The sequence below is a fragment of the Mangifera indica genome, unplaced genomic scaffold, assembly GCF_011075055.1.
Source record: "Mangifera indica cultivar Alphonso unplaced genomic scaffold, CATAS_Mindica_2.1 Un_0103, whole genome shotgun sequence".
Taxonomy (NCBI): domain Eukaryota; kingdom Viridiplantae; phylum Streptophyta; class Magnoliopsida; order Sapindales; family Anacardiaceae; genus Mangifera; species Mangifera indica.
In genome coordinates, this window is record NW_025401195.1 from 1 (window position 1) to 12,262 (window position 12,262).

The window sequence follows — 12,262 nt, forward strand, 5'->3', positions numbered from 1 at the left end:
GAACTTTGAGATAAATTATAAAGTTTGTTTACATTTTTGTGAAGAGAAAACATTGAACAAGAAATGAAGAAGAAAACTATATTTGTTGAATTTAGAACAAAATGATTGAATCAAGTTATCAAATAAAACAATATCGTTTTTCCATTCTAATAAAATGTATACAGTAACTCAAAATAATGTCAATTTGGTATACATTTAAATAAAAGTTACACTTGAAGCTTGAGTTTGAACTCATTTCCTTCTATTCGTTTTGAGCTCAATCAAATCAAGTTGGCAACTAAGCTCAACCCAATGTGACTCTAATAAAGCTCAAACTCGAGCCCATTTCCCTTCTATTTGCTTTAAACTCAATCAAGTCAAGTTGACAACTAAGTTTAACCCAACTCTACTCTAATATAAGGCTAACATAGCACATTATAGTCATTATGAAAAAATATTTAAATAAGAGTTTTTAATGATATTAATTTGATATATATTATAAACAAAGGATACTAAAAAAAAAAAATTGCTAGTTAATAAAAATAACTAAATATTAAAATATAGCCAACCAATATAACTATCTAACCTAATCAAATATAATATTTTCCTCATTCCCAACCTTCTAATACAACCCTCAAGTAAACTCTAACCTATTAATATCTACCTATCATTTATTATATTTAACACTTAAAACCTGAAATCGAGTGAGAAATATCATCACATCTTAATAAAATAATTCTTAACTTGAAATTGTATTGATCTTTACTACTGTAATAACTGTGTATTGTTATTATGTTATTTTATTGTTAATGTACACATTAATTATATGATATTTATAGGTTTTTGCGTAATATGTGTTATTTTAAGTTTATGAGGTTTTTGAGATTTAGTTATGTATAAATCATGAAAACAATTAAAAAAAAAAACCTGATGAAATTTCCTAGGTAACGTAATTTTTTCTTGGGGTTTTATAAGTTTTTCATGTGACTAGAAGGTTTTTTTTTTTAAAATTTTTTTATGCAACCCACTTAAAATCTACATAGGTCATGTAAAAATTTACCTAAGTCATGCAAAATCATGGCCAATACAAAATTACCATTTGGGTGTTATGTGAAAATTACCAAATATGTTAAAAAACTTCACAATCTAGGAGGTTTCATAATTTCTTAAGAGAATAAGAGGTTTTTTGTAATTTAATAATGTGACCCAGGAGCAAATTGCTCGACTATCCTAGTTAGTCTTTTTTTGTCCAAATCACTTGAAAAAATCTTGAGTACAATAAAACACTTCTATTAGTGTACCTAATTTTTTTTATTTTATGAGTATAACAATCAAAAGTGTGGTTATTTTCAAACAAAACTCTTAATTTTTGGTTATTTTATTAATGTACTTATAAATAAATAAGTAACCCTTGATATAATAATATGAAAAGATAATCACACAACAAATCATATAAGTAAGTACTTACGCATGCATGCAAGGGAAAACTTAGGTGTAATACCCACAGATATGCTCCAAAGTCAATTTAGTCATGTTAATCATTGGATATTTGATTATGCAATTAATATTGGCTAAGTATAGTTAAAAATGTGGAAATTGGTTTAATGAACGGTTATGCATGAAGGGTGTACACTTGCTCATCAGCTTGCCACATGAACATGATGGATAATGTGTTACGTTAAAGCATTTAGAATGGATGCATGACCATGCATCAAATGGCACATGGTTGTGATAGTCGTTGAAAGCATATTTTTATAAAATGGAATGAGCCTTATGATTTGTCAGATATGCAATATTTTCTTATTAGTTTTTTATTCAAACTTATCCCAGTGAGAGAGAGAGAAATTTGTCGACTATTTGAGGAGATAACTTGACGAGTAAAAAGGAGGTTTCCAATAGTTGTGAGAGAGTGATTTTCCTTAAATTCAGCTAGGCTAGATAAGAGACAATTAGGGGTTCTATCAATTGACCAGACTAGGTCGAGACAAAGATTTGCCATTTTGATCATGTAGGCTAACTACATAGTCCACTCAACTTATACCATTGGACTGTTATAACTTAATTGGATTTTATTATAAGCAAGTGTACCTTATTGCAGGTATTATGTCTTACTATAGACTATTAGGCCCTATTATAGGCATGTCCTACTATAGGCAGTGTAGGGAGAAGACCTCACATGTACCCGTTCATAGTGATCCTCATGATGCATGCATTTCAAGCCACTAACTCAACTTATGCTTGTAATAGCTTTCACCCTAACTTGTTGCTCATGTCTTACTTATAATCTCTCTTGGCATATTTAGTACTACTATGTACCCTATATGTCAGTACTATCTCTTAAGGGTAATTTTAAACACTTAGACTCATTTCTCATCATTTTTTTATGATTTCCTTCTATGTATGATCATACATTATCAAGTGAATGGTCATGAGCTTTTCCTTCTATGCATGACTTAACCTCTAATGGGTATACATAGTTTGGGTGTTATATACAAGCATGCATGATTGTGTGTATGGGTGTACCTTTTTCCTCTCTTATGCATAACTTAGCCCTCATGGGTATCCTTCCTTGTGACTAAGCGCATGGGCATGCAACCTTCCAATAACTTATTTTTCAAATTTAATGAGTTAAGTAAATTTTTATCAATCTCCAATAACTCATTTGAAAGTATGAAGTTTTGTAGACTAAAATTTTGTATCTCAAAGTCAGTTTTGAAAAAGTTTTCCAAAATGGTTGAATTGTCATTTCTCAAAGTTTTAAATGGGGAAATTATGATCTTTCAAAACTTTAGGATGCAAAGTGTAATAAAATTTGGTTGACCAAATTGACCACCAAATTTTCTAAATTGTGGTTGTTGGAAGATCTAGAAACCATGTATTTTGGTTTTCAAATATCTAATCAATTAAATCCCTTTCAGTTAACCAAATTAAGTGATAAAATTTTTAACAACTACTACCACATAAACACAAGGAAAGTGTCACATCACATCCGATCGACCAAAATATATTTGATTGACCGAATTCTGTATTTTCTGAAAATCTAAAATTGCTAATTTTGTGCATAACAGTAATTTTTTTCATTTTCCCTTATATAAACTCAATTAAATCTACTTGGGAATGGCTTTTGCAACCAAGAACTTTCATACATTTGAGAGTAGAACATTCTTGAAATATTCACTTGCAAATCTTTCTCTCTAATCAAACCCTTACTTATTCACTTTCTTGAATCCATATATGTATTAAGCTTGAACTTTCATATATACTTTTTGAAAGAGTTTTGAATTTCATATTTTTACAAATTTGTATTGCAAAAGAGTGAGTTTCACTCTTGTTGAGGTTAGAGAAATTGAGCTTTAGTTGCTGTAAAGGTTAGTTGTACTTTGAAAACTATTTGTATTGTGAAAAAATCTTGGTTGGGGTTTTGTCAATAAAAATTAATGGAATATTTCAAGGGAGATATCTTGAAGGAGTGGACATTGGCCGAATTGTGTCAAATCACTATATATCGCGTGTTTAATTTTATAATCCTATAACTTCATATCTTGTGTTATATGCCATTTACTTGTATTGATTGTTTGAATCAACTATTAACATCTTTATAAAGTGCATTAAAAATTGTTAAGTGGTGTTAATCATTTTAATTTTTTAATATGGTAAAAATTATTTTAAACTATCTAGTTTACCCCCCTCAATAGTCTTTCAATCCTTCATATATGACTTTATTTTGTAAAGTTTGTATGCATGTCACAATCGTACCTGTCCATGGTACGACTATACATGACCGCTAGAAAAACTATTTTCAGATTATTTTCGCACTTAACTAATTGCTAATTGACTTCTATTACTTCAATAGAAAAGTCAATCTTGAATCACATATCAAACATACAACTTAGTTGTCTAACGAAGTGTGTGTGTCTCTCTATATATATGTGTGTGTGTGTGTATCTATATACATACAACTTAGTTGTCTAACAAAGTGTGTGTGTGTGTGTGTGTGTGTCTATGTACATACAACTTAGTTGTCTAACAAATTGTGCATGTGTGTATCTCTCTCTCTATATATAAAACTGCATTGGTCTCTATATTCCCCTAAAGTCCATTTAGGTTGATTCACTCCACATGCATATGATCATGATTTCTTAACATCATTTATAAGAACAGATCTCTTCATTCATCAACAATACCTATTCAAGTTTAAAAATTTCACATGCATCCATAACGTAAATCCATATATCCCAACACCAAATATCTAACAAACAGGTATATTAACAAATAATCAATCACATTTCTCATCAAGTGCAAAAATATAAAGGTATCTTCCTACTTACTTGTCCTTCACAACTTGCTAATTTGACGTCGGTTGCTTCCTTTCTCTGGTCACCTTTCACCTCCTCCAAGCTTCACCAGAAAACGCCATTAGACTACTACCAAATTATTGGAAAAAAAATAGTAAATTCCGTTTCTCTCTCTCACATGATATGGAATAGACATGTTAATGGGTCGGGCCAGTTCCAACTTAGCCCATTGGGCTCATGGGTCGTGCTAGGCTCCAGGCTTGCACAGTAATAAGCCTTCGGCTAGGCTAGGCCTTAATCGAGTCGGCCCCATTTAAACAATTTTTTTAAAATTTTAATTAAAACTTTTAAACATAAATTATTTTTTAATTATTAAAACCGAAGACAATATCTCAAACATTTTATTTATAATCTCTCACTTATGACGAAGGAATACCGTAGTTACATGATCAAAAATATTATAAGTTTATAACATAGTACAAATAAATTAATTTACATACTATATAATTACAAAAATAAAATATATATACCATACCATTTATCTACTCATCCTCAACATCAAAATTTTTGAATTCATTTAACATTGAATCTATTTATAATATTTTGTAATGATAAAATTGAAATAAAAATGAAATTATAAACACAAGGAATTATTATTTACAAATGCAGACAATTTCTAAAAAAGAGTTGATGAGAGAAAATGAGATTGAGAATATAATGAAATAATTGAGATTGAGAGATTTGTAAATAAAACTGAAAATAAAAAAGATTTGGATTGGTTTATATAGAAAAATTAAAAAAAAAATAATAGAGCCCATTTTTCAGTAGAAACAATGAAGGCTTCTGCCCTTTATTTTTTAATTTGTAAACAGTATCGAACCAAACCGAGTTGACCCATGAGTTTAATATTAAAGCCCACAATTCACCCTGAAAGGCCCATGGTGCTATAGTATTGGGTCAGGCTTGAATTACATGCTTCAGATCGAGTCTCTATTTGGCTTGGCCCAATTAACATGTCTAATATGGACAAAGTGAATAAATGGGATAATAATCCCTTTAGTCTACCAATGTGCCTTACATAAACTTTCGTCCTATAACAAGATGCATCGGTGTGCATGATTGATATGCGCGACCGTGCATCTCTTTTAAATTCTAACGTAGCACGTTATCCACTCAACTCACTTAACTGACGTGGCATCGGATAAACAGGCATGCACTTTTCATACATAATCGTTCATCAACTTAAAAACTTAATATTTAATTTAATTTAAATCCTGTCATATGCCACAATAAAAAATAACCATATCCAAGCATGAAATGACCAATTTGCCCTTGAGACACACTAGTGGATTAATATCTCTCTCCCATATATATAATCCCAGTGAAGATATGATATGCACTATAACAATAAAGTGCTTCATAGAGTGTCTTTTTAATAGTCACCTAATAGTTGTTATTATAGACGAACCTCATCAGATAAACTATTTCTACCCAACTTGTCCTATGATTTACATATACAATAAGCTCTTAACATGTTCTTTATCACCTAATTGGTCTTCTCTGTCTAACCATTTATCTACATATGATAGGTGGTACTAAATGCTAACCTTGTACCCAAGGATCTTTGAAGACTCATTTGAAATATGGATACAAACCTTGTATCTCTATTTCAAATAATAGTCTTAGGTATTCCATGCAACCTCACTACCTCTCTAAAATAAATTTAACACAAATGATTTGTAATGATAATGTCTTAACTAGTATGAAATACGTTGACTTTGTTAATTTGTTTACTATAACCCATAGTGCATTGTGTCCCTTCTAAACTCTTGGAAGACCTACTACAAAAAATATAAAGATATACTCTCATTTCCACTCCAAAATAATGAAAGGTTGTAGCATTTCAGATGATCGCTAGTGTTTTATTAACTTGTTGGCAAATGAGACATTTAGCTATGTACTCACCCTCTTCTTATACAATGTTGGAGTTTTAAAGTTAATCTTGATGATGCAATGTCAAATTAATTTTATTTAATGTTAATTTTTTATAAATGCATATATTTGCCAATTAAATGGTTATATATGATTGCGGATGTGTGATTAAGGGATTATTGTGTGTGATAAATATGAGTGATGTGTTAAATAAGTAAATGTTGTTAAATATGTTCCAATAAAATAGTCATATTAATATGTCTTATTTATGCATAGAATATGATAATTATCATAGTGTTAAACGACCATACAAAAAAGTGTTGATAGATCTCATATATCAAAGTTATTTGCAGACGATTTGGTGTAATGCATAGGTGTACATTGTGTAAATGTGTCCATCAAACTGACCCACCAAAGGATTTTATATAGATAGTTATCCTAATATTTATGAAATATATTCTCTAACAATTGATGGTACATGTGATTTTTCAATTTAAGGTTATAAGATCGTTTTATAAAAGAATCGATGCTTTGACTTTGTGATGGACATTGGCACTAAGTAATCCCAAAAATTAACTTTAAAACACTTAAAGAAACAAGAAATAATATGAACGTAGGAAGAGGGAAAACTTTTGTAGTGCTCTCAAAAAAATACAATGGTTGGGATGTAAAATAACCAAACAACTAGCTAGCTGTGTATAGTTGTATACAAGTAGACTTGACGGTCTAGATATATACAAATCCAACGAATTAAATGACTAGGAATAATTCATAGCAAAGTAAGAATCTCAGTCTTACTTATCCAGGTGAAAGAATATTTTGAAATGTTCTTAATATATTCTCTGGATGTTCACTTTGTCCAAGCCTCGTGAATTTGGTCCAATGCACCTTTAAATTTGAGCTAAAAGTTACACTCGCGAACTTGGTTCCCAATGCTAATGAAATGTCCCTTACAAGCTCTCGAAGTGATCATGTACAAAACTGAACTAATTTTTCTTTTGGTAATCAAGAACTAGTTTGTCTAGGAACATAGAAATGAGTAAAGATATTTCCCCATTGGTCTTCATGTAAATCAACAACATTATGTTGTTCAATATTATATCAACTATATGTCTCAGTTTCTACTACCTGCCTAGCTATCGTCTTGTATAGCCTCTGTCAACTGCTACCATTGCAGTCCACCACCAACTTTTTGTTTTTGTAACGAGAAACTCTACTCAAGTTAGACAGTCCCTTCATAGTCAAATCATCCACATCGAGTAATTAAAATTTTGGGTCCAATGACCGACTTCACAATTACTATACCAAGTAAGTTAGGAGCTTGATTTTAGAAAATTTTCATAGGAGACATGAACACATATACTCTCTTATATATAGGGTCTCATTTTCTGTCACTTAAACTGTCCTTTAGTATTTGTTTCGTATGTTTTACAGCTGCTACCAAGGTACCATTGTATGTGTGATCATGGTCTATGGGAAGAAAGGGCTAAAAAAAACTATTTTATTATTAGATATCTGTGTTATATGATTAAGATTAAAAACAAACAGGCTTGTTTATGAAATATTAGTATAAGACATTGCATAACTCACATTGTATACTTTGTATTATATATTTGTAAATTATATTTCTTAATACAATACAAAGTTTGTATTCAATGTTATTAAAATTGCATTAATAAAACTATATAGTGTCCTTACATTATGCGATGTCGCATACAAAAATATGCTCATATATAATTAGCTGGGAAGACCTTGACATGGCACTGCTGTAGTGAAAGTATAAAACTTGGTTCAAAGATAATTTGTAATTGATGGTTCTGTGGGCATGCATTTCTAATAGACAAATTCAAAATCAGAAACTTGAACATCGCAACTTTGTGCCTAATATTCAACATAAACTTAAAAGAGTACTGCTTCCCTATTCAAGCACCCTCATAACAATAACCAACAATCTATTCTGTTTACAACTTACATTGATTACAAGCTCTCATATCTCTTGCATAATCTGTTCATCGGAATATGCTTATCGTTTTGACCAAAATATGTGGACTCATCACTTCTTCATGCAAACAGAATTTTCTGAAATGAGTTGAATATTTATGTTCATGATTCCATAGCTTCCTATGAAGATTTCTTGTTGGGTTCAGACAGCAGAACATTAAGATTAGGCCCTACTCAGTTTTGGTTAATTTCTTGAAGCATTTCCACAACTTTCTTCATTTTTGGTCGTTTCGCTGGTGTGCTGTCTGTGCAGAGTAAAGCTACCTTCAGAGCCGCAAGCATTTCTTTCCTCCAACCGAAGGAAACTGTACTAAGTCTAGCATCCAATATTTGCTCTGGGGTTTCCCCTCTTGAAGGAGCACCATGAACCCATTTCACCAAATCCACCCCTTCACCGAACTCCTCATCAACGGGTAGTCGTGATGTTAGGATCTCGAGTAAAACAACCCCATAGCTATAAACATTTCCTGGTGCGGTGACTTGCATTGTATATGCGTATTCTGAAAAGGAAGAATGTTAGCACGAATAACTCTAGACAGGAAACCATAGAGGAAGCTCAGTCAATATACTAAAATTATACCTGGGGGAATATAGCCAAAGGAACCAGCAACAGCACTGATACTTGCAGTACCTTTGGAAGGATCTAAGAGCTTTGATATTTCAATCTCCCCAACCAGAGGCTTGAAGTCAGCATCCAAAAGTACATTACCTGAGGAGATATCAAGGTGTATAATTGCCACGTGGTGAAGGAATGCCAGCCCTTCTGCTACACCAATGGCAATGGAAAGTCTTCTTGGCCAGTCAGGTTGATATTCAGATTGCTTTGCAGACTCATGAAGAAGTTGTGCTAGTGTTCCGCTTGGGAAATAAAGATGCAGCAAAAGAGCAACATCTTCATAAATTACAAATCCAATTAGCCGCACTAAATTTTCATGAGACAGTTTGCTCAGCCTTTCAAGTTCTCTAATCATCTTACTCTGGTGATGAATTATAGTTCTATCCATGGATTTCAGTCTCTTCACGGAAAGAATCAACCCAGAAGGCATAACTGCCTTGTAAACTGTACTGAAAGTCCCACAGTTGAGCTTATTTGGCTCCTTCAATGTAGCCTTAACAACCGCATCAAGATCTATTGCCTGTTGGAGATTCTCAACAAAGACATTCCCAGCTATTATCTTTGGTTGATTACTGGCTGCATCATCTGCAATCCAAGCAGTTTTGGATGCTTTCTCCTGCCTTTCCCTCATCATAAACAGCAGAACAACTATAGTTACTGATATAAAGACTGCCAGACCAGAGCCGATAACAGCTAGTATGATCCGGTAAGAAACCCTGTGATGGTAATTTTTACCATCAGGACCAGTATTACTTGCACATGGAAAGCTCAATGGATCTCCACAGAGACCATTATTACCAAAAAAACTTGAATTTGGGCTCTTCTGGAATGGTACAAAGTTGGGAACTGGGCCAGTGAGCAGATTATTTGAAAAATTAACCTCTATCAAGCTCAACATGCCTTTGAGTGCAGCTGGAATATTACCTGAAAGCTGATTATTAGAGACATCCAAAGAAACCAGCTTATCAAGCTTCCCTAATTCAGGAGGCAGCGGCCCATGGAGGTGATTAAAGCTCAAATTTAAGGCTATCTGCAAGTTCTTAATATGACCAATCTCAGAAGGGATGCTTCCAGTCAAATAGTTACTACCCAATTGCAATTCAAGCAGTTTTAAACAATTTCCAATCTCATGAGGTATCTCCCCCTTGATTGAATTTTGACCCAATAACAAGTACTGCAATCTTGACATGTTGCAGATTTCACTAGGAATGGTTCCATTGAATCTGTTATTGCTTAAATCAAGCTTGTTAAGATTCTTGCACCCAAGAATAGAATTAGGAATATCACCAAACAAGCTGTTTCCAGAAAGAATCAGCTCCTGCAGATTTATTAGTTGCCCAAGCTCTGGAGGAATTACACCAGTAAAGCCATTTGAAGCCAAATTAAGAAGAGTGAGATTAGAACACTGAGCAAACTCTGAGACAATCTCACCAGAGAGATGGTTATTGTCCACTTCAAAGTATGTGAGGCCGCTAACATTTCCAATGGCCTTGGGAATAACTCCTACAAGATCATTGTTCCCAATTCGGACACTAGAAAGGCCTTTGCAGTTTCCGATCGATTCAGGAATATCACCACTAAATTTGTTCTGAGTGAGGACCAAAACTTCAAGCTTCCCAAAGCAAAAATGCTCTTTGGTATTGACCCTTCCAGCTGGTTTGAATGAAGGTTCAATAATGTAAGTTCAGAAACTGAACCTAGATTAACTGGAACTTCACCCTCTAACTGATTCTCATAGGCTGTAAACACTCTTAAATTGGTCAAATTTCCAACCCAATAAGGAATAGAGCCATTCAACTTATTACTAGAAATTTGAAACTCCTCCAACCTTTTTAGAGTCTTAAGCTCATCAGGTATCTCTCCCACAAGCATATTATTGGAGAGATTTAAATATCTAAGGTTTCTGAGATTACCAATTTCGCTAGGAATGAAACCTTCAAATTTATTCAATGACAAATCAAGATATTCAAGCTCAGATAAGTTCCCAAAAGATGAAGGAATAGGTCCATAAAAATTATTACTAGAAAGATCAAGTCTTCTCAATGCTTTAAGCTCAGAGATTAAGGTGACATTACCTCGAAGCTGAAGCCGGGAAAGATCAAGCCTTACAACAAATGATTGGTTCAAGTCACAGTGAATGCCAGTCCAATTGCAGTAATCTGTATTGTTGACACCCCAACCAGGCACATCAAGCTCTCTGTTGATGGCCAACATTGTAGCTTCATCATTTACGTCACCACCTACAAGCTGAGATTTTGATAAAGCTCCAACTACCAACAGAGACAACAAACATAAAAATTCCATCGTTTGATTATCTTTTATGTTGCAACAACACCAACAAATCTTCCTAGCTTTCTCTCAAAACTCCATAAAACCCACTTAAATATTCAGAGGTACACAGAGAAGAGATTAATAGCAGAACAAGCATCCAAATCTCCAAACTTTTCCAGTAAAACCAGGCATTGAAGGGCAAACAAATCCGTTAATTTGATAGAAAAAAGGACAACTCATAAGAGGGTATGGCCAGAAACAAAATACCCACAAGAAAGGAACAGAATGGAGAAACAAGAAACAAGAACAACCAAACAAAAGAACCTTAACTGCACTAAAGAAGATGGAAATCAAGCATCATTTGACAGTGGCAGAACATGATTGGAGAAGGCAGAGGAAGCGTAATATGGGTAAGTAGAGCTGAGTTGTGTTGTATTGAGGTACAGGTGTTCTGAAAGAAAGCTTGATTTGTGGGTCTGAAAAGAGAGGGAATTCTGGCTTTGTAAGGCGTTTCACGAGAAAAGAGCAGTGATGAGTGAATGAATGAACTCACTCTATTTACTCCATAAAAAATACTCCCTCTCTTTCTCTGTCTTCTTCTCCTCCTGTACTTACTCTATCAAAATGCAAAGTATAATGCCATAAATCATCATCTCAACAATAGATTACATTGCCTCAGGGTAGCTTTTCGGGAGGTTAGGAGAGTACATTCCTCCTATAAAATGATATAAATTTAAATCATTTTCAATAATAAATTTAAACTAAAGTATAATAATTATAAAATCAATTATTATATTTGAGATTTTATTTATAAAGTATAATTAATTTTTTTTCTGAAAAAATAATTTAATTCAAATAAAATTTCTAATTTAAAAAAAAAAAAAAAAACAATACATTGCTTTCTTTGAACCATTTAACTACACCCCACATTTTCAGTAGAATAATTAAGTTTACTACATTATATTTTCCCATGTGTAAGGTATAGGTTTAGTCACTTGTTTAATGTATTTACCTAAACATTATAAAGAGCTTCACCATTCAAATTAATGGCTTTCTTTTTCAAAAAATAAATTAGCATTATATAATTGAAGTTCATTTTATTTTTTCAAAATTAATAAATGTTTATCCTTCAACGGTGATCATACAAAAACCTAGATTCCATCCACAT

At 32.7% G+C, this 12,262-nt stretch overlaps 1 protein-coding gene across 1 annotated transcript; it reads right to left on the reverse strand.

Annotated features, from left to right (window-relative positions):
- Window positions 1-8,061: 8,061 nt before the first annotated feature.
- LOC123207773 (leucine-rich repeat receptor-like tyrosine-protein kinase PXC3) lies at window positions 8,062-11,717 on the reverse strand. Its single transcript, XM_044625243.1, is given in 3 exon segments — window positions 8,062-8,707; window positions 8,788-10,443; window positions 10,446-11,717. Coding segments are annotated over 3 exon segments (2,664 nt in total). The 5' UTR covers window positions 11,128-11,717; the 3' UTR covers window positions 8,062-8,381.
- Between the last annotated feature and the right edge of the window lie 545 nt (window positions 11,718-12,262).